At 51.4% G+C, this 27,850-nt stretch overlaps 3 protein-coding genes across 5 annotated transcripts; 2 read left to right on the top strand and 1 right to left on the bottom strand.

The window, feature by feature from the left end:
- Positions 1-3,182: 3,182 nt before the first annotated feature.
- FKRP (fukutin related protein) lies at positions 3,183-11,464 on the bottom strand. 3 transcript variants are annotated; one of them, XM_066638261.1, is made up of 3 exons: positions 11,368-11,464; positions 8,226-8,290; positions 3,183-5,587 (listed from the first exon to the last, which is right to left on the bottom strand). In XM_066638261.1, the coding sequence occupies exon 3, from the start codon at positions 5,494-5,496 to the stop codon at positions 3,985-3,987; it is 1,512 nt and encodes a 503-aa protein (XP_066494358.1). In that variant the 5' UTR covers positions 5,497-5,587; positions 8,226-8,290; positions 11,368-11,464; the 3' UTR covers positions 3,183-3,984. The 3 variants fall into 3 exon arrangements, with proteins under 3 accessions (XP_066494358.1, XP_066494359.1, XP_066494357.1); XM_066638262.1 differs by lacking the exon at positions 11,368-11,464 and adding an exon at positions 11,006-11,079; XM_066638260.1 differs by lacking the exon at positions 11,368-11,464 and adding an exon at positions 10,843-10,954.
- On the top strand, positions 9,695-11,741 carry LOC136661113 (basic salivary proline-rich protein 4-like). The gene is made up of 2 exons (XM_066638133.1): positions 9,695-9,820; positions 10,716-11,741. Exons 1-2 carry the CDS (start codon positions 9,695-9,697, stop codon positions 11,739-11,741), a joined length of 1,152 nt encoding a protein of 383 aa, XP_066494230.1.
- On the top strand, positions 11,201-27,479 carry LOC136661208 (striatin-4-like). The gene is made up of 18 exons (XM_066638259.1): positions 11,201-11,354; positions 16,404-16,507; positions 16,834-16,907; positions 17,269-17,347; positions 17,534-17,734; positions 18,247-18,403; positions 18,855-18,996; positions 19,360-19,473; positions 19,624-19,739; positions 19,911-20,086; positions 20,987-21,034; positions 21,193-21,314; positions 22,066-22,236; positions 22,911-23,051; positions 23,217-23,315; positions 23,560-23,646; positions 24,160-24,349; positions 24,448-27,479. Exons 2-17 carry the CDS (start codon positions 16,479-16,481, stop codon positions 24,327-24,329), a joined length of 1,926 nt encoding a protein of 641 aa, XP_066494356.1. The 5' UTR covers positions 11,201-11,354; positions 16,404-16,478; the 3' UTR covers positions 24,330-24,349; positions 24,448-27,479.
- The last annotated feature ends 371 nt before the right edge of the window (positions 27,480-27,850 follow it).

The raw sequence follows: 27,850 nt of genomic DNA, 5'->3' as shown, positions 1-27,850 counted from the left end.
CCTCACTCAGATTTTGTTTTCTCCACTGGGGAAACCTACTTCCCCTCCAGGCCCATTTGTACCCTGCATGGAAAACGTTATTTCCTTTCTGCAAGTCTGTTTGCCTTCCTAGAAGCAAAGAGCCCGCCTTTTCTCCATCTTGGCTATACACAAGGATGCAGAGGAGATAAGTTTGAAGGATGGGCCCTGGGTCTGTCTCTTGATAAGAACCAGTAGCGTAGCTAGAAGGGGCAACACGGAAAGTACTGCAGGTCCTACAAGGTTCCGTGTAACCAGCACCTTCATTGGAGCCATTCAACCCTGCCCAGAATGGCTCCGAGGGGGAGAGGCTGCTTACACAGCATGTTGTGGTGCCTGCAGTACTTACCGTGCCCCCCCCCCACTAGGGCCACCTGAGAGTGAGAAGGAACTTTCCCTCCTTAGGGATGAGAGGTTTCCTCTGAAACACTGGAAAGACCTTGGGAGCAAGACTAGAAGACAACAGTGTTCTGGTGCTGGAGAGCCAAAGGGATTTTTTTCACATGGAGCTGAGAACCAGCTGTTGCATTTCCTGTATCTGAGCTATGAATGTAAAGCTGAGATGCCTAAACTACACACCAGGATTAAAAAGCTCTTTTCGGCCTTCTGTCACACACTAACATCATTGTCAGGTGCCCACAAACAGCACACCAGCAGCTGAAAGGCACAAAACGTGACGTGTGAAAATGTTCTTCAGCAAGTGGGATGTGGCTTGGCCTAGGAGGACAGGCCCCCTGAAAGGCCAGCAAAGCTGCTTGTTCTTCTTAAAAGGAGAAGCAGAAAGAGGGGAGGCTGTGCTTAGACTAAAAATCATTTAACTGTTATTGCTGCATCCAAGACCTCCAGAAAACTGTAGCCTGTAGGGAGGAGCAGACAATGACAGGAGATATGAGAGAGCTGTAGCCTTCCACAAGCAACAGCTCTCAGGGTACCTAGTAAGGAATGATGGTGACATCACCACATCTGCACTATGGATGGGCCGTGAGAAGCATAAGAGCAAAAAAGGCACGTATTTAAAATATTAAAATCAGGTTCTGTGCCGAGGTTATAAAGAGTTCTCAAAAGCTGAGGATCGTTGATTTCGGAAATGTTCTTGGGAAAGCTCAGGAAATGGCTCTGCTTCTGAGGTCAGGGCCTGGTGTTTCCTAAGGTCCTTTTCTCTCCAGCAAGCCAGGAGGTGCAAGGCCATCAGGCAGCACATCTGAAATCCCCATGTTTGTTCAAAAGGCTTTATTTGGGAATACAAGACGCATAAGAACTCATTTAAGTTATATGGCTGCGCCTATATGATGCACTCATGGCAATAAGGAAACAGGTTGTGATGGGATGAAGCCAGGTGATTCCATCAGCACATGACAGGAAGGGACAAAGCAGGGCACCTTTGTTACTGCAACACGGACACATCCTGATGTGTGTGTGAAGCAGCCTTTGTTTCAGAAGAACAGGAAACAACTCAGGCTGCACACACCAGGGCAAGCAAGCCACCTTACTTACTCACTCACTCACTCACTTACTTACCTACGTACTTACTTACTTACAGTAAGGTGGCAAAGTTTGCAGACGACACCAAACTTTTCCGAGTAGTGAAGACCAGACGTGATTGTGAGGAGCTCCAGAAGGATCTCTCCAGACTGGCAGAATGGGCAGCAAAATGGCAGATGCGCTTCAATGTCAGTAAGTGCAAAGTCATGCACATTGGGGCAAAAAATCAAAACTTTACATATAGGCTGATGGGTTCTGAGCTGTCTGTGACAGAACAGGAGAGAGACCTTGGGGTGGTGGTGGACAGGTCGATGAAAGTGTCGACCCAATGTGCGGCGGCAGTGAAGAAGGCCAATTCTATGCTTGGGATCATTAGAAAAGGTATTGAGAACAAAACGGCTAATATTATAATGCCGTTGTACAAATCTATGGTAAGGCCACACCTGGAGTATTGTGTCCAGTTCTGGTCGCCACATCTCAAAAAAGACATATTGGAAATGGAAAAGGTGCAAAAGAGAGCGACTAAGATGATTACGGGGCTGGGGCACCTTCCTTATGAGGAAAGGCTACAATGTTTGGGCCTCTTCAGCCTAGAAAAGAGACGCCTGAGGGGGGACATGATTGAGACATACAAAATTATGCAGGGGATGGACAGAGTGGATAGAGAGATGCTCTTTACACTCTCACATAACACCAGAACCAGGGGACATCCACTAAAATAGAGTGTTGGGAGAGTTAGAACAGACAAAAGAAAATATTTCTTTACTCTGCGTGTGGTTGATCTGTGGAACTCCTTGCCACAGGATGTAGTGACGGCATCTGGCCTGGACACCTTTAAAAGGGGATTGGACAAGTTTCTGGAGGAAAAATCCATTACTGGTTACAAGCCATGATGTGTATGTGCAACCTCCTGATTTTAGAAATGGGCTATGTCAGATGCAAGGGAGGGTACCAGGATGTAGGTCTCTTGTTATCTGGTGTGCTCCCTGGGGCATTTGGTGGGCCGCTGTGAGATACAGGAAGCTGGACTAGATGGGCCAATGGCCTGATCCAGTGGGGCTGTTCTTATGTAAGACGGGCTTATGTGCGATGGGCTTTTTTTCTTAAACAAGGAAAGAAAAAGAGAAGCCTTGCAAAATTAAGTATCAATAGCACAAGATTTTGTGTATGTATGCAAATGTTAATTGTGTAGAATACAGTAATTTGTGGACAGGGAGCATAAAATTCAGCCTCCAAGCAAAGTCAGCGTTCCAACCCAATCTTTATTGGTTGACAGCTTCTGGCACAGTGAGTGATTGCACCAAATGGCTCAAGAGGATAGGCCTAAATCCTAAATTCTGCCCCCCCCCTCTCAAGAAAGGCATGCTTGCCATAATAGAACCAAGCATAGCCAAAGAGTCTCCGAGCTTCAGCTTATTCAAGACGTTTAAGCATCTATATTCTGCTTGCTCAGAACCTCTCAAAGTGTCAGAAGTACAATAATAACATCCCAAACAGTATTTTTTTTTTATCCCCCAGGCAGCAACTTCTGCAAACTTTCTACCTGAGCTTCCAAGAGACAGCTGGTAGGTCACTGCGGGAGGGGGGGGCAGGATGCTATACAGAGGGACAGCTGGGGCTGATGGGGCAGGGTGAAGCTGATAGGACTTGCCTGATGCTCTTAGGAGCTGCCTTCCACTTCCTTCCGCTTCCGAGTTTCTCCGGCAAAACCAGCTTCCAACTCTCCTCTAATCTGATCTCCCTGATCTCCTTATCAACTTTTGTCTTCCTGGATGGTTTGGAGGGAGAGGTGGGTGGGTGCTAAATCCTGAGGGCTCCCACCTTTTGCTCACAGACTCACTGAAGCATCGGAGCAGTCCCAAGTCTGACTTTTTTTTTCTTGACTAGTTTGTGGAAGCAGCAGCAGGCTGCTCTTTGTTGTGTCTCTCCTGTTGCAACTATCAGCTGCCAGCATCCATTTTTTTTCCTCCTGGGGTGATGCAGCAGATGCTAATATCTTAACAAAAACAACCCTGCAGCTCTCTGGAACAACAGCCCACCTTCATTTTTACGCTTGTGCACAAAAGTTCCATTCTGCTCTTAGGCACAACGGCAATCTCCCTTAAACCCAGTTGCTGGAGGGTTACAGCAGGGGGAGACCCTTGCCCTCATGTCCTGCTTGTGGGTGTTTTTGAGGGGGGAGGATCTGATTGGCCACTGTAGAAAGGAGAAGAATGTTGGACTAGATAGACCCCCTTTGGTCTCACCCAGCAAAGCGGTTCTTATGTACATTCAGCGTGACCACCTTGAAGTGTTCAAGGTGTTGCAATGTTGCAAACCTCTCCACCTGGCGCAGATGAGAGGCTGTGGAACCGTCAATTGGCAGGTAAACTGCTGGCTGCAGCAGGGTTTGTATGCAGTTAGTGTTTAAGAAAAGGAAGATTTTAGCTCCAAGAGAGACAAGAGTCTCTCCCTTTAAGGCTGGAGGTCTCCCAAGCTGCCTGTTTAGTGTTCCTTCTCCATCCTCTTCAGTGCCGGGTTTGGGTATTCAGGATTTTCAATCACCCCCTCTCCAAACTTCAGCTCCAGAAAGCTCCGGTAGTCATTGGGTGCCAGAGCGAGGAAACCGGCAAAGGGGATGGGGACCAAGGGCTTCAAGAAGTGCTCGGGGAATTCCACGTCCTGCCTGTGATCCATCCATGTGTCCTTGGTCATCAAGCCGTTCTTGGGGTAGAATGGCCACAGGTCAACATGCAGGTGATTATGCTCGCTGAACTGCACTCGGTAGAAGTCCCCCTCGATGGCCTTCTCCCAAACAAAGCCCCTCTCGTCCACCACGGAGCCAGAGTCAGCGTTCCTGAGCAGCTCGCAATTGGGGATGTCCTCCAGGTAGATGCCCAGGTCGACATCGTAGTCCCAGGGGATGATATCCTGGTGACGGGCTGCCCCCAGGAGGGTTCCTCCTTCCAGCCAATACCGCACCCCGGATGTTTCTAAGACATTGATGACATACTTGGCTGTCTCCCTCAGCGCTCGGAGGCAACATGGAGGGGTCCAGCGGTTCTGATAGAGATATTCTGGGGTGTCATCGTGGATGGTGCCAAAGCAGCGTGGTGTTTCCTTGCTGCAACCAAACCACTGCTCTTTCCCATCTTCCAAGATGACCCGCTTGATGCCAAAGTCCTGGAACAGCTGCAGGTGGCTGGCTTTGGCGAGGTTGTCAGCCTTCCACTGATTGTGGGAGGAGGTGAACAAAGGCCGGTGGACAGCAGAAAAGGAGATGTCTAAGATGCGGACTGCCCATTCCCGCAGAGAGGTCTGGATGAAGAGGGAGGTCAGCAAGGGCTTGGCCAAGGGCATGGAGAGGTTGAAGAGGTCCTTGGTGTGGAGGAGAAGGACGGCCTCTCCCCTCAAGGCTGTGCACACTTTGGAGGATGGAGGAGCTGCTGTGTACTCGGCTGTCCATCTTCTAAGGCTCACTTTGAGGTTCAGGCACTGGAGGGGCGCCAGCGAGTGGACAGGCGCAGCAACCATCTCCACCTTCCCTTGGCCAGCCTTCAGCTCTTCTAACATTCTCTCCAGCTGGAACGTGGCATCTGCTTTCACTCCATCGGGCACCAGTGCCACATACTCCGTCCTCACGTAGACCTCTGGTCTTGATGCGCTGGCTGGCTGGTCGGGGGCTGGTTTGAGAATCAGTACCTTGACATTGGGAGTGCTGGGAAGTACCATGGGCGGGTATGGCAGGTGGTCTGCTGCCACCACCACCGGCACCTCAGGGTTCTGCCTTATAAAGGACCGCACCACGTCAGGAACGTAATTTTCAAAGTCTTCAAACTCCCTGATGAGGATCGTCATGCCAGGCTTCAGGGGAGCGAGTTGCTGGCGAGAGCCAGGCTGAGTGTGATCCCTGTGTCGACGCAAGACACGCTGTTGCAGCCTCAGGATGTAATAAAGGATGAGCAGGTTGAGGGTGATGGCTATGGCAAGGACCCCCTGGCAGAAGGTGATGCGCATCTTGGGAGGGCGGGAAGGAAGCTATGCAGCTCCAGGCTCTGGCCCTGGGAGGTCCTGCAGCTCCAGACTCAGCCATCCAAACCTATTTCATCTGGCAAGCAGGGAGAAGAGACAGTTGAAAGAAAGAGAGTTGGAGGCTCAGAGCTGTCCTACTGCTGGACGACGATCAGTAATGTAGCTACGGGAGGGGAGGTAAGTATTGCAGGTGCTGCAACACAGTGTGTAACCAGCCCCTCCCACTCACTGTCAGCTATCACTGCCCAGAATGGCTCAAACAGGGGAGTGGGAGGGGCCAGTTACATGGCACACTGCGGTGCCTGCAATACTTACCACGCCACCCCCCCCGTAGCTATGCTATGGTACTGATGACAATCTAAAATCTCACAGCAGACGAGGAAGGCAGCAAGACTCTTGAACAGGAAGGTCATGCTTCCACTAGCCCACCCCAGACCACACAAAGCCAGTTCCCCAAACTATAGATTGTCAGGCCATAGTTTTTTCCTTGAAGCACACATCAGGAAAGGATCAGGCACCAGCAGGCCAAAGACTCAAGCAGAAGCACTTACCTGCAGCAGAAGGAAAAGCTTGCCTCTATATCTGAGCTGGGAGGAAGTTCCTTCCTGACTCCAATAATTCAGCAAAAGCCCATAAAATAAGAATTATTCCTCCCCCCCCCCCCACACACATCACACCCAGCAAACTTATGGCTTTCTCCATGCCACCCACCACATGGCATGTTCAGGAAGGGGCAGAGCTCAACGGCAAAGTCCTCTCTCAGGTGGTCCGTCCGTCCTCCCTCCCTCCCTCCCTCCCCCTCTCTCTCTTTCTCTGACACACACATACAAAAAACATCTCCAGCTGAAAATATCAGATAGCAGGAGATGAGAAAGACCTCTGGCAGAGAGCTGCTTTCAATCAGAATAGATAACAGTAAGCCGGATGGACCGTGGGACTGACTCAGTCTAAGCAATGTAGTATAATAGCGCTAGACTAGGAAAAAGGAGGCCTCGTAGATTCAAATTCTTGCTTATGAGACACAATCCTAACCAGGTCTACTCAGAAGTAAGTCCTATTTTGTTCAGTGGGGCTTACTCTCAGGAAAGTGTGGTTAGGACTGTAGCCATGGAAGAGTGAACTTGGGTCAATCACAGCCTCTCAGACTAACTTACGAAAGATGAGGGCAGGGGAAAGGACTGGGACGAACACACACGCCCAGTGACAACAATGTACACCATGCTGAGCCCCTGGGAGGAAGAGGGGGATAATATAAAGAAAGGAATGTCTAATGACTTGGCATCAATGGTGTAGCTGGAGGGGGGGCGGAGCACTCAGCAGGGAGGGCAATCGGCCCCTCCCTTTCCGGCGGGGGGAGCAAAACGGAGCCGTACCAACTGAGCGCTCCGCCCCCCCTCCAGCTACGCCACCACCTGGCATGGAACACATGTATCCCCTCTTCATGAGTTAAAAAGACTTTTCCATGCCCAAAGCTCTGTGCCAACCAGAGTGGACAACATGGGGCTGGCTGACCCAACGGTCTGTCTCAGGATAATGCAGCTTTGTAAGTTTACTGAAGCCGATAGAAGTCACTACACGGATTAGCAGTTTTTACACACTGCTAGGCTATTAGCAAAGGTGTGGAGACAGGAGGTGGGTTTAGATCAGCATCTCCCAGAGAAGGGCAGAGCCAAGAAAGAAAGAAAAAATTCCTGACACAAGTCTCTTGACCTCCCTGCTACAGCTGCGCTTCCTGGGGCTCCTTTAGCCCCCAGGGCTTCGACCAGAAGCTAGGAAACCAGGCAAAGGGGTGGCACTAATGAACGCCAGCCCTCAACATATGTTTTGGGTTTTTTTAAACCCCACTAATCTTCCTGGAGTGGCAGATGGGTTGGGGTGGGGGGTTCTATTTAATCTTGTTTAGATCAAGGCTTGCTCATTTCCCTGGAGGGATCAAGACTTCTGTTTTTAGCTAAACAATCATCTCTGTGCAACTCCTTCCGGTCATGTCCCCCCATCCTGGACAGAGAAAGGTGGGCAGAAGCAAGACAGCCCACCTGAGGGGAGCTTAGAAGAAGATGGTTTGTTTGGAATCAGGCTGTTGTGTCAGGGTGCTGCTAACCTGCCTTGAACTCTTCAAAATGAAATTCTAAATCGATTAAGCGCTAAGCATTTGGCATACAAAAATTCACCCTGTATGGCTGTAGTAGCAGGGAGGCCCTGCACCAGGTGTTTGGCTGCGGCTGCCCCAGGTGGCGAAGTTGAGCTGTCCAGGGCAGAAGTGAAGGGCCCAACCCGGGCCTCAGAGAGAGCTTAGGGTGGCTTCAGACTCAGTTAAAACCACCCAGCATCCTCCCTTTACTCAATGGGTCACAGGCAGCCAACCTCCCAGCTCCAAGCATCTGCCCTGTACCTGGTTGTACTGCCAGGTCTTTGGGAAGATGCTGAAGCTGTGGCTGCACCTTCTGGTGTTGAACAGGCTGGCCAAAGGGGTGGGGCCACCTACAGCTTTAACATGCCCTGGCAAACTCAGAGGCAGCATTGCTCCTGGAAAGCTGCTGGGGCGGGGTCACCTGGGCCCCAAAGAGGAGACCACCAGACGCTGCTGGCCCCCGAGGATGGCCCATGGAGGCAGCAGATAGAGGCCACCCCAAGCACACCCTATTCACCATCCCAATTTGACTACATCAGGCAACATGCATCGTACTGGTTTTTACTTTAAGCAGCTTCTTTACCTGTTAGAGAGAGACAGGACTGAGGGCTCGGGAAGGTTTTTCCTTCAAAAGCAACATTCAGCCAGCTGTAGATGAAACAAAACAAAACATACAATGAAGCAAAAACATTGACTGCCTGATTAGATTAGGAAGTGAGCCAGACCACCCTTGCCCTGCCATCCATCCCCAAGCACCCGATGAGGCAAAGGGGCAGCTGGACTTGGAGCATCAGAAGTCACTTTGAGGAGGAGGGAGGGAAAAGAGGCAGCAGCTTGGAGGCCTAGCTGAAGAACGTTCAACCTGCCCATGACCTGTGGACACCATCTGTGGTGGAAGGTGGCCTTAATTGTCCCCGAGTTTGCCATCAGCAAATGAGGGCTCCTCAAAAAGGGTTAAGAGCCCATCTTCAAATTGTGTTAAACCGTTGAATTGGATCAGTGAATCATTAGAGGCAAAATTTCCCTTGGCAAGGTCTAAGATAAAGTGGTCATTAAAAAATGTCATTTGGCCTGCCATGTCGGCAAAGAAGGTGACTCTTAGATTTAGGAGGGGGAGTCCAACCATCCCTGTGCAAACCAGGAGAGCCCCAAAAGAGGCTCAGAACCTCGAAAAGCAAAAGAAAACCAGGCACAAGAGAGACACCCCTAAAGCTGTTTACTGGTGTCTCTTTTGTGCCTGGTTTAGTTTTGCTATCAGAGGTTGTGAGCCCCTTTGGAGAACTATGTTTCAGTCATTCAGGGCCCAGTCCCACCCAGGTTTCCAGTGCTGATGCAGCCATGCCAATGGCTCACACTGCATTCTGTGGTGGGTAGGTGGTCATAGAGGCCTCATCAAGATAAGGGTTGTGTTGCAGCTTCATCAGTGCAGGAAAGTTGGATAGGATTGGCCCTCATTCATTCATTTTGCTACACAAACTACTTTGTAAATGGTTTTTGCGGTTGTTGAAAAGCTGTACAGGTTGTGCCTCGTTATCCACGGACTTGACTCACCGCTGTTAACTTTAAAGGCCTTGTAACACTTTCAATGCCTGTCCACTCACCCACTTTAAACGCCTTGTAACAAGGAAAAATAGTGCCAAAATCCCATTTCTGACCTTTGCACGGTTGCAAACATCTCAGGGGTTAAAGACAACTCTAAAGACCCACTTCCAGGTTTCTTGCTCCTCCACTGTCACCCCGGAATGCATTGGTACAGATGCTGTACTGGCAGAAACGGGTATCGAGTCTAAACTGTGCATTCTGGGGCACCAATGGAAGAGCAAGAAACCTGGAAGTGGGTCTTTAAAGCTGTTTTTCCACTGATTTGGTATCCACTGATTTTTTTAAGCACTGATGGAAGCTGGAGGGAATGAGGCACGACCTGTACAGGAAGATTCTAAATAATCATTTTTGGTGCTGGCAAGCTTGGCCTGGAGTCTCCCGGAGTCAATACCAACCCCCACATGCTGCCTGGCAACAATCCTGGAGATTTAAATGGGCCCCCCTAGCTCAATGGCCGAATGCCACACAGGGAAAAAAAGCCTCTCCAGGAAGAGCTTCAGAGCCCAGCCCGAAGGAGCCGAGCTCAGCACCGGGTGTCGCAAATGTACCGTCAAGCAGGCTCACAGCATCCTCCGGGTAGAGAGTGCCGGTGCTGGCCCAGCGTCAGTCTGCCGCTGAGTGTGCCCAGGGCATGGCAACACTCTGGGCAGTGGTGAGGGCCTTGGGGGTAGGGGGTGGTGTTCTGGGGTGGGGGAGGCGGAGGCAAGGAACCGGGGTGCAAGGGGGTGGGGCTGGTGGAGCCCTGATCCACCATATTCTCTGTGTCAGGCTGCAAAGCCTGACAGAGTCTGCACTAATCAATGCATATATATATCCAGTTATCACTGTGATTATTCTTAACTGGAATAAAAATGTTCTATGTATATATAGAACATATATCTATACAGATATATATAAATATATATCTATACATCTATAGATATAGATAAGTATATCTCCTTATATATATATATACAAGTATACTTATATATATTTCTCTATATATCAATGAATCACTAATCAATGAATATATACACACATGCATATATACATTTAAATATATAAATTAATTAATAAAAATATTATAAATAATAATAAAATATATAATTAAGTATATATAAATATAAATATATAATATAAATATATACACATAAAATTTAATTTATATATATATAATTTAATTTATTATTATTTATATTATTTATACATAATGTGAATAATAAATTTATTAATTAATATAAATTATTTACTAAAGTATTGGTAAATGAAGTATTTATTAATTTTATATTTATCTAATAAATATTATTTAATTAATATTAATAATAAATCTATTAATAAATATCATATAATTAATAAATACAATATTGATGAATACTTAATTATTTTAAAATAGTAATTAATACAACAAAATAGTTGTATTAATGACTTATTAATGGAAGATAATCAATAGCCAATCAGTGGCTCTGGCAGCCTCCTTCCTGTTCCTGCCGAGGGGCGGGGCGGGGCGGTTGCTAGGCGACCAGGCCGGGCCCCGTTGCCATGGCGACCCGGCCCTTCGAAGCGCGGAGTGGAAGGAGCGGCGCTGCCGTTGCCGCGGCGACGGAGGGGGCGGCCCTCACCTCCCGTCGCCATGGAAACCGGTGCTCGCGCCCCGGCCCTCCTACGGCGGCGCCACAGCTGCTGGCGGAGGAGGCTCGCGGGCCGCACTTCCGCCGGCTCCCTTTGTGGCAGGAAGTGCGGGCGCGCCCCGCCCCCAATTCCCGCCCGCCCCGCGCGGCTCACTATGTGGCAGCCTCCGCGGGCGCCCCAGCAGCAGTCGCCGCCACAGGCCTCGCCGGCGCCGGGAGGGGCTCGCGAGGGGGCCGCGATGGAGGCGTCGCGGGCCCCGCAGCACCAGCAGGCCCAGGCGGGCGGGGGCGACCAGCCGCCCCAGCCGCCGCCGCCTCCGCCCCCCCAGCAGCCGCAGCCGCAGCCGCCGCCGCCCGCGCCCTGCGCCGCCCCCCCGCAGGGCGGCCCCGGCCCAGGCCGCGGAGAGCTGAGCCTGCCCGGCATCCTGCACTTCATCCAGCACGAGTGGGCGCGCTTCGAGGCCGAGAAGAGCCGCTGGGAGGCCGAGCGCGCCGAGCTGCAGGTGGGCGCGTTACCGGGGCCGCGCCGCCGCCGCCGCCATCTTGCCGGAGTGGTGGCCGACGGGACCCCTCCAGCCCCGGCCTCGCCGCGGGGGCGCCTGGCCCGCCTGGCCGCTCCCGCCCCGGGAAGGGGTCGTGGCCGGGGCTCTGGGGCGGGGCTGGGCGGGGACCTGGAGCCCCCCGCGCGCGTCTACTCGGGAGTGGGCCCCGGTGGGTCGCTTGGGCTCGGCTCAGGTAAGCGTGTGCAGGGTCGCGGCCCTGCCGCACAAGCCGGCGTGTCTCCTCGGAAGGAAGCCCCTGAGAGCCCAGGGGGCACTGGGCTGTCTGAGGAGGCATGCCTGGGATTGGATCGTGGCGCTGCAGTCCGATCCACGCTTCCCTGGGAGTAAGCCCCATTCGCTCTAATGGGCATACTTCTGAGCACCATGCGCAGGATTCCTTTCAGTGCCCAGGGAAGTGGCTGCCAGAGCTGCCCCTCCCCCGCTGAGGGGATCAGGAGCCCGATCTTAGACATTCCTACTCAGAAGTAAGTCCTATTATGGGTCAGTTAGGCTTACAGTTGGGTAAGTTCATAGGATTCTAGCCCTACAATCCTATGCAAACTTCTGGTGGACATGCTCACAATCCTGTGCATGTCTACTTGGAGGTAAGTTGTAGGTCAATCAGGCTTGCTCTTAGGTAAGTGTGGATAGGATTGCAGCCCTACCATGCATACCTACTCAAGAGTAAGTCTCATTGAATTTGACAGAACTCATTTCTGTTCAATAAATCCTACTCCCAGGAAAGTGCGCATCAGATTGCACCCCTAGACAGTCCAGTTCCTGTCCCAATCATGGCAGTGGAGGAGGGGGAATAGGAGTTGTAGGCTACAATCCAATCCACACTTTTGTGGGAGTAAGCCTCTTTGACTGTAATGTGATGTGGTTTTGAGTAGACATGCATAGGATTGGGCTTCCAGTCCCCAGAGGGGATGAGGCTGTGGGGAGCCCTGTTAGCACAATCAGGAAGACCAGGCATCCCATATTAGTCCAGGTGACATTACTGGGAATCCCATTCCATCCTGATGCTTGACAGGAGAGCACATGGTGGATGTCTTTCCCTTCCTCCCTGATGTGGCGAAGCTGTGGCTGGAGAGAAAGGCATGGGGGAGTTTATGACTGAATGGGGGGTGTTGATCCACACTACACGTAGGCTTCTTTGCACCATTCCATTCTTACACAAGGTTGATGAGGCTGCCCCTACTTCTGCCATTCCCCATAGAAGTTCCGTCGGGAATAAATGGAGTGCCATCTCCCCAGTAGTGGTGAGATAGGGGTGTGTTAGTAGGACCAGTAAAACCTAACTAGTGGGTAAGAATGGTTTATATGCTCTCCCATAGAGACTGGGATTCGCAGAGCATATAGCTAAACAGGAGTTGATGCCCCCCCCCCAAAGAAGAATTAATAATCCCTACAAGGCACATACGTTAGGGGCATTTACACAAAACTGGTTGGGAAGACAGCACTGCTATCTGTACAAGAAAGAATACAGGGAATATCTCTCCCCCCTGAATGTTTCACGCTTCCTCTGATAGTGCTGCAAGATGCAGGTGATCTAACCCAGTGGCTTTCAACCAGTGGTACTGGTGCCACTTCATGGTGTGGCAGGTGGTCCTCCCCCCCCCCCCCGCATGGTGTACACATGGCACTGACCCTGCTGGAAACAGAGACGGCTGGGGGCAGTGGTACAACTGTGGGCGAGGGGCGACAGTGCAGCTGCCTGGCTCTTCACTGTGTGGGGAAGGAGGGGGGCAGAGCAGAGATTAGTAGGCTGCAGCAACTGAAGAAGTCTCTCCCTTGCTGCAGGGGCTTCTGTGGGGTAATCCAGTCCGGCCTGTGCACAGCTGTTGTCTGCTGCAAGTGATACTTGGGAGGTGTGGTGCTTGCTCCTCCCAAGGTTGAAAAGCCCTGCTCTCACCTGTCCTCCAAGGGGTTATAGACTGTATAGACTCCCCAGACTGTAATATTATCCTAAAATCCAAAAGGTCGTATTCCCCCCATATCCGATTGTCTGTAAAAATATGGTTGGCTTTAGACTGTGACCCACCCCCTTGTTGCCTTTCTAGGGGCATTGCAAGGTACCATTGTGAGTCATAACTCTTCCCCTTCCTCACTCACCCTTCATTCTTAGGAGTCTGCCTGTGTGTGTGCCCAGTGCTACTCCTGCAACCCTTAGGATTGACTGTGGGGTGCAGATGGCTTCCTGACCTCAGCAGAACTGGAACTGGAGCAGATTGTCCTTCAGCACGTGCACTGACATGCGCACACACGCTTGGTGTTGGAAAGAATTTTGTGACATGCAGTCAGTGAGGCAGTGTGCACAGAGGGCAGGGGTGACTACTTGGTCAGAAGGTACCTGTATACAGTTCAGTCTTATCCTTCGGCCATTCAGTGTTGTGTTACGGCTAAGCGAGTGGTCCCAGAGAACAGGCGACTGGTAAGGCAGGAGATGAGTTATATTTCCCCCTTGTAGGGTTGGAGAAAGAAGTGTGTGCCAGCCTGCGCAATATGTATGTGCTTCTGTATTATCTCAAAAAGGCAATGGCTGTGTGTAACTGACATCTTGCAGACCATGACTGGAGGCATGTGGCAGGACTACTTTCCATGGTGATGAGGGGTGTGGGTGGATTTTGGTGCCACCTGTTCAGTATCAAATGCGGGCGGCCTAGGGGGAAGGAGGGTAGAGATTGGCACCTGGCACTTCTAGCTCTCCATTGCTGTGGGATGGAGATGGCAGGAGATGTATATAATTTGGAGTGGGGAAGAAGGCAGTAGTGGGAGATGGATGGTGATTTCCCCCCCCCCCAGATGAGCTAAAGAGGGATTGCTGCTTGTGGCATCTCTGCGCATCCTAATTTCACTTCTGTCGAATCAGTTGCTGTCTTGGTTCGAAACCCCATTTGCCCAGGGATGGCAGTAGTGGGACAAAAACTGTGTCCTGTGGTGTTTACAAGAATGTGTTGCATCTTCCTGGTGGCTTCCAGAAAATATTGCCTGCCTACAGCCAGATTGATGTGGGAGGATGGATGGTGAAGTGGCTATCTTTCTCAGCTGGCACTTGGGGTTGTCTTAATTGAATGGGCTAGCAGTCCGTGCAGACCTGACACAATAAATTACTTTACGCAAAGCCCAAATAATTGACAAAATACTTTGCCATGGGGTGTCTTGGTGGTCACCTATCTTGCTTAGACAAGTGACTTTAAAGAGGGATTATTAGGCAAACTCATAGAAGAAAAGCCCAGGTTGCTGGCCAGGGTGAGCACACAGCGGAATTCCCTTGTTCAGGGCAGTATGTCTGCATAGTCCAGATGCAAGGAACTGTACAGCTTGTTGATGAATTTCCTTGGGGGATTCAAGTGACAGATCCTGACAAATCCTCATGTCACGCATGTTACCATGTGTTTGGAAAGGGAGGTGAGGAGAGGGTTGAAGCTATTTGGCTGTAAGAACCAGTGGTTCTTACCAATAGAAAATCCAAATACCTCATCTGAAACATTAAGGCTGGGAACAGAAAATCCCCATAAGGCAGCTTCTTGAGGGAGCGAAAGTGGCAGATAACAAATGTTAATAAACACATCCTCTCTTTCAAAATGTCTTAACTTCTTTGGGGGTAGCAGCCTCCTACTGTCATTCGTTTCCAGCTGGAGACCTGCTGCTTGCTGTGGCAAAGGCCAGTTCCTTCATCCAAGGCAAATGTAGGGAAGCAAACACTTGGGAAGTTCAGTCATGTGCTAAGTTGCATCTGAAGTGCTGTCTGGCTTCTTAAGAAGCATTCTGTACGCAACTTTAACCTACTCTCCCTCCTCGCTTGGGCAGCATAAATCTGTGACTAAGTTCTGCCACGTCAAACACAAATCTGTGATGAAAGTTCAGAGCCATCATTGGGGTGAACAAGCGACCCTTTGGCCTTGCATCTATGAAGTACCCTAGTTTGCCACCTCTTAGGAGTCTTTCCCAGGCAGTATCATTCCTGCCAGGGTGTATTGGAATGTAGAATCTGCTTCTTCTACAGCAGTGTTTCTCAACAAGTGGTACAGGTACCACCAGTGGTACTTGAGGTGATGTTTGGTGGCACTTGTGGAACCCCTGGACACCAGCTGCCTGGCAGCTAGACCAGGAATGTGACACAACAAATAGTGGTAGGAGGCTCGGCTCTGTGGGCAGAGCGCCAAAGCATGCTTTACTGTGCTCAAAAAAACCCATCCACCATGAGCCTTTTACTGGTGTATGTTGCGTCGCATCTGCCCTCCCAACCCAGAAGTAGCTGGCAATGTCATTGGTAGTAACTTCTGGTGGTACTTCTAATAGGTAGACCATGTGAAGTGATATGGCAGAGGACAAATGTTGCTGTTCTACAAGAAGAGTGTTCCCTAGGGCTCTGGACCAGGTTCCCTTCATGAATCAAGCAACTCTCTGCCAGTATTTTAAGGCTGTATTTTTTTTGGGGGGGGGGTCCTCTTTGTCTCATTTTTTTCTTATGGCCTGCTGAGAGTGTGTGTGGGGTGGAAGTTGTGATTCTAAGCTGTAGCCATCTGGTCTGGCAGTGGTGAAGGGTGGGGCTGGATTCGGGTTAATAAAAGAGCTGCCACCTTTGAATTGCCATGTAAGGATCAGCTCCTCTTGTGTGCCTGCACCACTTCCTGCTGTCAGCACACAGCCTGTGCCTCCAAATTCCATGTGTGTTTGCTCAGCTCTTATCAGTTTTGTAAACCTTCCTGCAACATGTGGGCCCTTTGCAAAGTTGTTCTCCCTGCCAAGCTCAGTTTCCTGTTCCCTTTCAGCATTTGTGTTGACATTCAGCAATCCTATGATGTCACAGCAGTATCAGCCAATGGGAAGGGAAGGGAAATGGTAGTTGGGGAAAGTCCACTTTTGTTCCAGTGTATGTGACTTAGCCTTTGTGTGACCTTTACCTAAACAAGCTTCAATTCCAAAACACCTTTTCCGGCTTGAGGAGGGCATGTGTAGTCATGATTCTGTGCCCTCTAACTTACTGATTCTTGTCCCCTTCAGGCTCAGGTGGCATTTCTTCAGGGGGAGAGGAAGGGCCAAGAGAACCTCAAGACAGATCTTGTGCGGAGGATAAAGATGCTGGAGTATGCTCTAAAGCAGGAGAGGTGAGCCATGTTGCACGCAGCATGTCCTCTTTGCGTGTGGTGTTTATGTCTTGGGACCAGCTGTGATGAAGTGCAGATTCCTGAATGGGATTTGGACAGCTCTTGGGTGCTTGACTAGGAGGCAGGAATCTCTTTGTGGAGTGGAGTCTGCAGTTGGGGCAGTGGGCAGACTTGATCTGAACTTGTCCCTTCTTTTCGTTTTCCAGGCATGGGTTGTGCAGGAGGCACCTCCACAGCATCCCCCGCATTGTAAAAGTTACTCAGACCTCCTGCTGTCTGTGTTTTCGTGCATCAGTTCCTAAAATGTGCTTGTTCGTTCATTCCAGGTCAAAATATCACAAACTGAAGTTTGGCACTGAACTGAACCAGGGAGAAAAGAAACCAGAATTGTCGGAACCAGGTACTGTGTGTGTGTCAACTCGCTCCTACGGTGCATTGGTTTCTCTGTTTGCCCCCCGCATTGAGAGCCTGGCTTTTCAGCTTGGTTGGTGAACAGGACCTTTTTGTGATGAGAAATGTCCAGGGAGATGCTTATTCCTACAGTAGATGGTGGCTTCATTGTTCATGTGAAAGGGCAAAAAATAAGTGCATGGCAGTTCCCTCTCCTTGGCCACTGAAAGGCCTGTTGGGGTTTACTTTGGCCTCTCCGTTTTCAAGGAATGTTGGACTTTCCCCCTTTTCGTCTCCTTTCTGTCACTTTGATGATCTGCCTGGTGGCAGTGTAAATTTCTGATGGACGCCTTCCTTTGTCTCTCCCTCAGTCTCCAATGGTCCCGCAGAGCCACTTTCTCTGGAAAGCAGCCAGTTTATGTGGAAAGAAGGGCGGCAGCTGCTCCGCCAGTGAGTATGGAAGGGCTCCCAAAGCAGAGGGGCTGTGGGGGAGCAGGTGGGGCCTGTCCAGGCAGTGGACTGTGGGGTTGGTGGCTCAGATGGCAGCTTCCCTCCAACCAGGTATGGCCAGGGGACTGCCAGGGGCTGGCCTCTGTACTGAACTGGATGCCTCTTCCTTGTGACTGGTCTGCCCAGGTACTTGGAAGAAGTGGGCTACACGGACACCATCCTCGACATGCGTTCCAAGCGAGTCCGCTCTCTCCTGGGCCGCTGCTCCGTGGAGTTGAATGGTGCTGCAGAACCCAGTGGCCTGGGGAGTGGGCCTGCCTCTGGTCCCGCTGGGCTGAATGGGGGCGAATCACTCCTTGTCAAGCAGATAGAGGAGCAGATCAAAAGGTGAGAGAGAGAGAGAGAGAAAAGGTGGTCTGTGCCCTTTACCTCTTTGCCTGTGGAAGGCAAAATGTTTCCTTCTGACAGATCTAGAGTATTACCTGCAGGAATGAAGCTTGGCGCAGTTTCTGGCAAGGAAGTACAACCTTGCTACAGTCCTATTGGTTACTTTCTGTGTTTATTGGTTGCTGCTGTAATGGGCAGTGCCACATGCTTGGCATTTTTACCACAGAGATGCAAAGAGAGTGGCTCTCCTACCTGTGCCTTAAAAGCCTGGTTCAGACATATTGCTATTAAACCTTGGTTTAGTCCTGCAAAAACATGCCACAGTAAGTCTTGGTCTTGCATACTCTTTCCTCTCAGGTCTATAGGGGGCCAGTAGTAGGGGAGGAAATGTGAGTGGAACATACAACTTCTGCTTAACCTCTATAAATATGTGTTTTCTCCCTTTTGCTTATGGGGTGCCACAGACTCCAAACTGAGTTCCCTGATGTCAGCTGTCCTTTTCTTGCTGGCAGGAATGCTGGGAAAGAGGCGAAGGACCGGATCAGCAGCACCGTGATGGAGAAGATTCCCTTCCTGCAGGGCTGCGAAGAAGAAGACAGTGATGAAGAGGAGGACTTGGAAAGCCTGCCCCTTGAGACGCAGCGGCAACACAAGAAGCAGCGAGTAAAGGTGCTTTCTCTGCTCCCTGACGGAAGCAGCGGCGTGGTGACATTAGTTGGGAGGCTCTGGATGCTGGGGCTGAGCTGGTGAGACCAGTTTCCTGATGGGGATGTGTGTCTAGTCATCTGAAGCAGGAGCCTGGGAGTCACGCTGTAGCTTCCAGCGCCGGCTCCAAAAGGGGATTCGCGTTAAGGAACTTCCATCTAAACCAAACGGTGGTCTGCTGGATGAAACCAGAAGTCTGTCTTGTCAAGCTTCCTTTAGTGGCCAACCGGGTGCCCTCAGGAAGTCCTCTCTGCTGTTGCTCCTTGACAACTAGTATTCTGTGGCAGGCTGCCTCTGGTGCTGTCACAGCTACCAGCCACCAATAGGCCACTTGGTCTGTGAAGTAGTGGTTCCTGGATGAATGTCATTGCTATTCAAACCCAGCTTTAATCCTGCCATGGTTCTTTTTTGCCAGCTCTCCAACAAGCCCCTAATGCCAGAAGTGGAGGATGAAGATGAAGATGAGGACTCTGAGGATGCACTGAGCGAGTTCGACTTCCTGGGCTCGGGGGAGAATGGCGAGGGAGCCGGGGATACACGGCGCGATGGAGATGGAGGTGAGGCTGGGTCTGTGTGCCTCCCCTCTGCGTCAGAAAAATTATCCCTTCTCAGCAGGACCCTAGCTCAGTAGGCAGAGCACCCGCTTTGCATGCTGGAGGTCTCAAGTTCCAGCCCTGGCAGCATTTCCAGGCAGAGCAGAGAGAGTTTCCTGTCTGACGCTCCAAAGGGGTGCTGCCACCCAGTGTCTGAGCTGAATGATCTGATTCCATTAGAGGCAGCTTCCCCTGTTGGGCAGGGACTTCCTCTTGCTGGCTGACCACCTTTGTGCTGTTTCAGAAATTGCATTCTTGACCAAAGAAATGCTTGTCTTGTCAATTTCACATTTAATCCTTTCCCTTTGTTCCCCTCTTTCCCTGTAGAAACTCGCCGGGTGAAGCTCCAAGGCATGCTTGCCGACTTCCGAGATGTCGATGGACTTCCCCCTAAGCCGTCCATGCCACCGGCCATCTCCAGTCAGCAAAGGTCTCATGAAGGTGATGGCTTGGTTAGCCCCTTAAGCTTTGTGCCTTTCTGTTATTCTGCTACAGTCAGGCTCAAAATAGTCTCTCGTTTTCTTTTTTAAATCTTTAGCTATCTGTTGCCAGGGTCATGAACAGTTTTTTCTTTCTTCTCCCTGAAAACAGGCTCCTTGGGTTTCTCCTCTGATGTATTTATCATGGACACAATTGGGGGAGGAGAAGTCAGCTTGGGCGACCTTGCTGACCTGACGGTCACCAATGACAACGAGCTAAGCTGTGATGTGAGTAACTGTGTTCTGGGGCCGGTTTCCTCCCCTGCTTTCCTGCGCATTCAGCTACCGTGATGACAGTCTTTGGTGGGAAGTGGCTTGCCTGTGTGGGTGACTGTCGACCCTCTGAAGGTTCCGCTGAGGCACCTGAGTGCATACATCATCCTGCCCTCCTCCCCACAGCTCTCGGACAGCAAAGATGCCTTCAAGAAGACTTGGAACCCCAAGTTCACCCTCCGGAGTCACTACGACGGCATCCGAGCCCTGGTGTTCCATCACGTGGAGTCTGCGCTGGTCACTGCCTCTGAGGACGGCACACTGAAGCTGTGGAACCTCCAGAAGACGGTGGCTTCCAAGAAGTGAGCCCTGAGCAAGCTGCCACTGTTAGGCTGCAGTCATTGGCATAATAGGGGAGGCATCAAAATGGGGGGCCTTCTTCTGTTTGGAGGGCAGGCTGGCCTGGCCATGAGCCAACGAAGCTGCTTTGGGTAGCCGCCTCAAGATGGCTTTTAAGCCTCCTGGCCCCCAACAGAGAAATACTGTTGATGGTAGCTTGGCAGGGATCCCTTGGGTTCCGAGAAGAATCTGGCAGCCCTGCAGAACCACAGTTCCCAGAGGTCTTGTGGGGAATTCTCTGCCTGTGAAACTGGTTTACACTTGTGCTGTGAGATGTGCCTCCCTGCTGTTGCTCAGCTGATGTAGAACTGATGTGCAGCCTGGACAAGGCACTTCTGAGAGCCCTGTGTAAGAATGGGAAATATGTATTTTAGAAGGGGAGAGGGGAAACAGGACCCAGCACGTAGACTTGGTCGGCTCATTTCATATACAGCACTTGTATCCTGCCTTTTTGCTTGATCACAAGCATCCATGATAACCGTACGACAACCAGTGGTCCCTTTGGAGCGAAAGGCGGGTTAAATATACTATTAATAAATAAGACACGATGCAGTTGTTTTTAGAGGGAATGTTGAATGATAAATACTTTGGGGGGGTATGATGGAAAATGTAGTGGATGGTCAGCCACTGCCCTTCAGGTGTTCTGTAGTGACCAAAGGGGAGAAATGGCTATCCCAGGAAGTATGTTGCTAAATCACTAGAATCAGGTAGCACCTGTCTTGGGGGGGGCAGGGCACATTCTCAGCCAGGTAGTCTACAGCTCCTGCTCTGGGGGGATTCTGCAGGTCCCAGATGCTGTTTCCTTAAAACTGTACAGAAGCATGACCTGCCTATCTGATGCTTTTCCTTCTCTGCTTTTACAGGAATGCAGCATTGGATGTGGAGCCTGTCTACGCATTCAGAGCACACAGGTGTGTGTGGGAACCTGGCAAGCAGGTGTGGGAGGCCTTTAGCCGTGGCCTGAGTGAGCTGCAAGAGCCTCAAAAGCCCAGCCATCAGGCAGAAGAGGGCCTGGGACTTCCTCACTGGCACAGCTCAGTCTTGCTTACCATTCTTCTCTCTCTCTCAGGGGCCCGGTGCTCTCTGTGGCCATGGGGTGCAACAGCGAGTACTGCTACAGTGGGGGAACAGACACCAGGATTCGCTGCTGGAGGATCCCAGACCTCGGCATGGACCCTTACGACGGTTATGGTAGGGCAGGCAGCTGCACACACTTCTGCCACACTTTGTCTTTCTCCTGCTTGATCCCTTCTAGCCAGAGATGAAAGCTGTGTTCAGCACTGAAATAATAGATGGGTGGGGTGGGCGACTTCCCTCCTTTGTCCAAGTTTAGAGCTTGGGCAGACAGGGATTGATTAACATCCAGCTCTTGAAAGGCCACAGCCCCCCCCCCCCCCATTCCAGTTTAGTGGGATGGAGCATACGTAAGGGGTGCCTTCTCACCTGTCCTCACTTCCTGTATCAAGTCCATAGCTCTGCAATTACAGTGGATTATGTGGGACAGGGCTGAGGGCCCCACTTTTGTCATAGGCACACAGTGAAACCTAATTTTGAACTCCATGCCTCTTGAGCCCTGCTGAGCCTCTTCTCTGGTGGTGCAGTGCCATCTCCTGAGCTCTTCTTGCTCCTTCTTGTCAGCTTACCTCTTGATAATCTTTGAATTGGTGTGTACTGCTTGCCATTTTCCTTTCTGCTTGTGTAAAAGCTGACATCCCACCCTTCTGGTTCAAAACCTGAGCTGCTCAAGATGGTTTTCTTAAATCTTATACATTGTTGCCTGGGGCTCTCTGTTTTGAGAGCAGGAAGGCGGGTGGGCTACAGATCTTTAAAATGGTGTGTGTCACTCAGGGTCACTTTTGTGGTAGGGGCTGGGTCCAGCGGTTGCTGCATGGAGCTAATGGGACCAGTGGCAGCAATTATCTTGATTTGTTCCCTGACTCAGATCCGAGCATGCTCAGCAAAGTCCTGGATGGCCACACAGATGCAGTCTGGGGCTTGGCGTTCAACCCCTTCAAGAACCGCCTGGCTTCATGCTCAGCAGATGGAACAGTGAGGATATGGGACCCCAGCAGCAGTGACTCGTCCTGCCTCAGCACCTACAGTACAGAGAGTGGTGAGCTAGGCCTTGACAAAAGGCAGCTTCGTGGACCGCTAGATCTTACCAAAAGACTCATGCATTGCGTGAAGCCATGCTTCCACACTCTCCAGCTCAGTCCATCCATCCTGGCCTTGAAAATAATTAAGACAAGGTGATAAGTAGCAATGGCTGAAGGAAACTGGTGTTATGAATTGCAGTCTTCAAGCTGTTCCTGGGATAAACAGTAGAGGGCGCTCTCCCCTTGACTGGTGGTTTTCACAGCAAGGACTTGGGAACTGTATCCCAACAGGCAAAATTGCGCAGCTGTTGTCGCTTGCCAGAAATGTGCTGGGAGCATGTGGTGTTTTTTTTAAGACCTTGTGGTACACACTTCTCCTTCCCTCTCCGTTTTGGGTTTGGTCATTTCTTTTTAAGATTTAGAATACCTTTCCAAGCCCTTGGGAAGGCTACCACGTGTCCAGAGATGGTTCCCTGGTGTGGTCCAGTAGGCCCTGCGCCTCCCAGTTTTGGGATTGGAAAGAGAGGTTTCCCAAGATTAGGCATGTACTTCAGCCAATCACAGGGGGTGTGGAGAGAGGGTGTGGGAGCCGACTCTCCATGTTTTGGAATCCTCCTGACTGCCCCATTGGATCCTGAACTGTAGCAAGAGCTTCTGTTCAGACGCTTGTTTCTGTCCTCCTCTTTGCCAGAGAATGGGCTCCCCACTTCCATCACATTCTCCAGCACGGACCCGGCGCATGCTGTGGTGGCCTTCCAGACAGGTCGCGCAGTTCTTTATGATGTGGAGGCCACCTGCCCTGTGCTGATGCTGGAGTCTCAGCCAGCCAGTGGTGAGTTGAGGATGGGCGTGAGCGGGAAGGAGAGGGGGCTGGCTTCTGCTTCCTAAGTTGTGCGGGAGGGTCCATGCCACTCATCAGGCATGGCGCATGGAGGCCTCCGGCACAGGTGTTCTGGTCCAGAGACTACTCTTAAGTTACTCTCTTGCTTCCTGACAGGAGCCAGTCAGATCAATCAAGTTGTGAGCCACCCAACCCAGCCAATCACAATCACAGCCCACGATGACCGAGGGATCCGCTTCCTAGACAATCGGACAGGTAGGATTGTGGGTTACATGCCTGAATAGTTCAGGTGGCACAGATCTGTCACTCTTGGCCAAGAGGAGGAAGTGTGCCCCCTTCTGAAACGCAGAACTGGACAGGCTCTGCTCGCTCTCCATTTGGAAAAGATGTGCTTTTCCAGAAGAGCACAGAAACAAGAACTGTGTCAACTGTTTAACAACTATTTAACAACTAACAACGTCTGTAAAACACAACAACGTCCTCTCTTCTCCCCGTGCAGGGAAAACTGTGCACTCCATGGTAGCTCACTTGGATGCTGTCACCTGTCTTGCTGCAGATCCCAACGGCGTCTTCCTGATGTCGGGAAGTAAGTGTCTACTCCATGCAGAGGGAGCTGGCCTTGAAGGGATGCTGCAGGCTTTGCTTGGGTGGAGTTCTGTGTGTGCTAGCACCCCAGCTGTCCAGCAGAGGGAGAGGGGGGTGCACACCCCTTAAGGTGCCAGGTTCTGTTCCTAAGTGAGCATGTCGGTCCATCCAGCGCAAATGGTGCCTGCTTGGGCGACAGCAGTTCTCTGGGAATCGGGTAGACCTGGCAGTTGGAGAACCTTTTCAGCAGGAGATGCTGCCAGGAATTGAACCCGAGGCTGCTTCCATGCACAAGCCTGGGCTCTGCCACTTGCCTGTTTTTGTGGATTGTGCAGGGTGCTTTACATGGTGTGTATCCCCCCCCACCCTATGAAATAGGTTAGTCTGAAAAGGCCCCTTACCTGACTGGCCCAGGTCACCCTGTAGGCAACAGCTGAGTATGGATTTGAACCCAGGTCTCACTTGTCCTAGTATAGCCCCTGCACCCTCCCACAGTCCCCCTCATCTGTCATAGGCCACGACTGCTCCCTCCGGCTGTGGAACCTCGACAACAAGACATGCATGCAGGAAATCACAGCCCACCGCAAGAAGCATGAAGAGGCCATCCACGATGTGGCTTTCCACCCAAGCAAGGCCCTGATCGCCAGTGCCGGGGCAGATGCTCTTGCCAAGGTCTTTGTATGAAGAGGGGGCGGGGCCTGCAGGTATGTAGCACCCACAGGGGCTGGGTGGGGAGGGGCTTCACCAAGTCCTGCATCTCCATGCAGCTGCTTCACAGCCTCTTGCTGTGTTTCCCTTTCAGGTGTGTCCCAGGACTCCCCTCCACTTCCGTTTTGTTTCTCTGGCCCAGCCAGTGGTGCTAACAAGTCTTCTCTCCGCCATGGGCCCTTTCACCATCACCACCTGAGCTCAGGACTGACCCCTGCTGGATAGCGGTGGCCAGGGCGCAGACTGGGGGAAGGCCTCCGCCTCCCTGACCTTGGGCTCCCCTTCACCAGCACTGAAATATTTTCCACTCATTTCAAGGTCACCTGGTTTTTATTTCCCTGCTTGGGGGAGCAGAACTGTTCCTGGACCATCGCTGGCAGTGGAGCGGGGCCAGAGTCGAGGCCCTGGGACCTGCTTCTCGGACTCCTGACACTTCCTTGGCCAGTCTCGGCAAGGATTTTTTTAAAAAAACTTCTCGCTCTCCAGCTGCTCCTTTGGGGCTTGTTTGTCTTTCTTTCTCTTTTAAATTCCCTTCCTGCAGCTGTTTTGGGAAAGGACACTGCAGTCCTAGCACAGCAGCACCCCTGGCCGGAGGAGGCTCTGAAGCCAGAACGGGAGCCACTTTCCTCCTGGCGGAGCTTCTTCACCTGAGCCAAAGGGAGGGGCCAGTTTTGAGCAGAACCGCACCCCTCCCCTTTCACGCCATTCCCTAGCAGCAGCCCACTGCGGTCGTCCAGGTTTGATTCCTTGGGACTGGAGAGGCAGGTCGCAAGTCGGTTTTGAGGCCTCTGGGGTCTTTTCACATTTTGGCCCTTTCCCACCTCCAGTGCTCACAAAACATGCATGGCCTGCGTAGGAGGCGGCATGAGTGGGGAAAGAGTGTGATGAGTTTATCCCAGATGTCTACACGGAGCCAGGAGATGCTGCCCCCCTGGCTCTGCTCCATTTTCACCCCCCTCTTGGAGGGAGGCCACAGGCAAGAGCAAGGAGGTGACAGGAGAAATGGAGAGGCAGCCGTCAGTGAGCGAGGGGGATGACGGCCGACGGACCCAAAGCTTCCATTTGCCAGGCTGGTTGGGGGCTGTATGTGGGCCTGCAGGCCCCAATTCCCATTGTTCCTGGAAGGTGGAAAAGCATCTGAGCATGTGGCATCGGTGAGTGTGTGTGTGGGGGGGTGAAGCCTGAAGGGAGCAGAATGGGGGACTTGGGTGGGGGTAGCAAGCGAGCCTGTTGGGGCCTGGTCTGCCTTGACTGGGGAGAGCAGGACTCTTCTACCCTAATGTCCAGGAATGTGCCCCTCTGGAGACACAGTGCCATTCAAGTGTCTGCAGTTCAGGTGAGATGGTTGAGTCTGGGCCCCTTTCTTCACTCAGAAGAGGCAGGCCTGCTTCCTTTTCCCCTGCCATTTCTGGGCTTCAAGCTTGTGGGTGGCCCCGGCATGGCAATAAATGCTGAATCTCCTCCCTCCTGTTCCTCAGGCAGGCCTAAAGTGCAGCCCCTGGTGCTGTTGCAGGGAATTCTAAGTCAGGGTTCAGAAGTGGCTGGTTTGGCCCTTGGCCAGTGCACTGGTGCCACTTGGCCAGTGCAAATGCTTGTATGGCAGTTGTGGGGGCAACTTTTCAGGCACAGCTAGGGCTGTGCAGTCTGCTGGCCTGATCCTAGTCAAAGCTGTGGCAACTGGGAGGCAGGAGCAGAGTTTGCTTGCTGGATCAGGTCAAGCTCTGGGGCCAAGCATGGGGGAGGGGGACCCTCCTGTTTCCCTGCTTGGTATATTTGAGGGTGGGTGGGTGGGTAGGAGGTCACTACTGTATGTGTTCCTTTTTCTTTCTACCTGTGACAAAACCTACCCCTGCAATTCTTACCCAAAAAACAAACACTAAATCTTAAACACAAAAATGGTTCTTGCAGGATTTGGGAATGTGTCTGTGATTTTTTTAACTGTCAAAACAGGGAGGTTCATCTGGGGCAGAATCTTTTGCTCACCCTGAGCATCAGCGAGGAGGGGGGAGAGTCCCCAGTCAGCCAGGGTCTCTGCTCCTTCCAGACCCTTCCCCGCTGCAGCAGGGGCTGCTGTGTGGATCACGTGCTGACTGTGGTAGAGCCCTGCAGCCTGTTCACTGTTGGGATTTACGGAGGGAGAAGCTCAGCTGGGGCCTGCTCATTGCCGTGGCCTCTGCCGGCTGCCTCGGAGCCAGTCTGTCCAGCTCCTCTGGCCTTTTCCCCTTGGTGCTGAATTGCCAGTCTGAGACTAGGACCCAACTCTGCTGCTCTTGACTGAGGTGCTGCTCTGCCCAACCAGGAGGCTCTTTGGCATCGTTTAGGTGGTCTCCGCTAGTGGAGCACCCCCCAGTTGGGTCCAGACAAGCTCAGCAGTGTAGAAGCAGCTAGAAGAGAGAATGAGGGGGGGTCCCCGAGTGCGAGTGCTTCTTGCTCCACTCTCCAGGCGAGGTGGCAGCGTGTGCGTTGCAGCGCATGGTGCGGCGTCTCTCGCTAGCACCTTGTCACCCATTTTTCCTCCCCCCACCCCGTTTTTGCTACCCAGGGCTTAAAACACAATTTGTGTACATTCTGTACAGTAAAAGAAAATTGGATTTGAAAAACAAAACCCAAGCGAGACACCTAAAGGGCTGCTGATGAAGTAACTACAATCGTGTTATCACTGTGTGATAGTTTCTATGAGCCATGGCTGTCTTTTTTAAAAACTGCTGAGTTGAGCTAAAGTGGGAGGGGGGAGAGTGGGGTATAGGGAGGGGAGAAAAGACACTGTTTTGAAAACACTGTGCACTCCCCATGTCTCAGGAGCATGCTGTGTAGATCTCCCTCCCAGCTATGGGACTCCATTGCCACCCACTGGCCCGTCCTGGAACTCTGGCCGACCTTATTTTCCTCCCCCAGCCCCCTACATATCTGTTCGCTGTATTTATCCCAAGTTGGAGCGCTCCTGCCTTCTCCAAGGTGCCGGTTAGCTTTTTATTGTATATTTATTTGAACTCCCTCTTTCTCATTTTTATTTTTATTTGTTGTTGTCCTGTTTAATCACAAGACTGAACTGTATGTGGGACAAAGACTGCCTCAGTAGTAGTAATTATAATAATAATAATAATAAAAAAATTCTTTGGAATACAAGTGGGTTTTTGGCAGAGTGAAATTGAGAAATCTTCCTTTCACCTATTCAGAGAGGTTAGTAGGCCTTGCTTGCAGGCTGCAGGAATCACCAAGGGCATTGGGGGTGCATATGGGAGTTGCACCCCCTCCTTGCAGCAGCAGCATGGTGCATACTAATGTAAAAGGCAATGGTGATGGATGTTTGGCTTTTAAAAAGATAATTCTAAACTTCCTGTAGTGCCAGCAAAGTTCCTGCACCACTGCCCACAGGGCCAGAAGTCACAGGCTTCTGCATGGGTCTTACTGAACTACTGCTGGATGATGCTTCCAAGTTGAGAGTGGGAAGCATAGGACCTTATGGTTTCCTCCACCGCCCACCCCCAAGTTTGAGT

The sequence above is a fragment of the Tiliqua scincoides genome, chromosome 10, assembly GCF_035046505.1.
Source record: "Tiliqua scincoides isolate rTilSci1 chromosome 10, rTilSci1.hap2, whole genome shotgun sequence".
Lineage (NCBI taxonomy): Eukaryota > Metazoa > Chordata > Lepidosauria > Squamata > Scincidae > Tiliqua > Tiliqua scincoides.
Note: the sequence above shows the minus strand (reverse complement) of the source record. Positions and strands in the feature narration are given on the sequence as shown.

Excerpts from the sequence above, each read along its gene's own strand:
- FKRP (XM_066638261.1), bottom strand. The coding sequence starts at position 5,496 with ATGCGCATCACCTTCTGCCAGGGGGTCCTTGCCATAGCCATCACCCTC.
- LOC136661208 (XM_066638259.1), top strand. The coding sequence starts at position 16,479 with ATGCTGGAGTATGCTCTAAAGCAGGAGAG. Across the intron at positions 16,908-17,268 it reads ACCAGAATTGTCGGAACCAG|TCTCCAATGGTCCCGCAGAG; the intron begins GTACTGTGTGTG and ends TCTCTCCCTCAG. Across the intron at positions 21,035-21,192 it reads TACGCATTCAGAGCACACAG|GGGCCCGGTGCTCTCTGTGG; the intron begins GTGTGTGTGGGA and ends TCTCTCTCTCAG.
- LOC136661113 (XM_066638133.1), top strand. The coding sequence starts at position 9,695 with ATGGCCGAATGCCACACAGGGAAAAAAAGCCTCTCCAGGAAGAGCTTC. Across the intron at positions 9,821-10,715 it reads AGGCTCACAGCATCCTCCGG|GGGCGGGGCGGGGCGGTTGC; the intron begins GTAGAGAGTGCC and ends GTTCCTGCCGAG.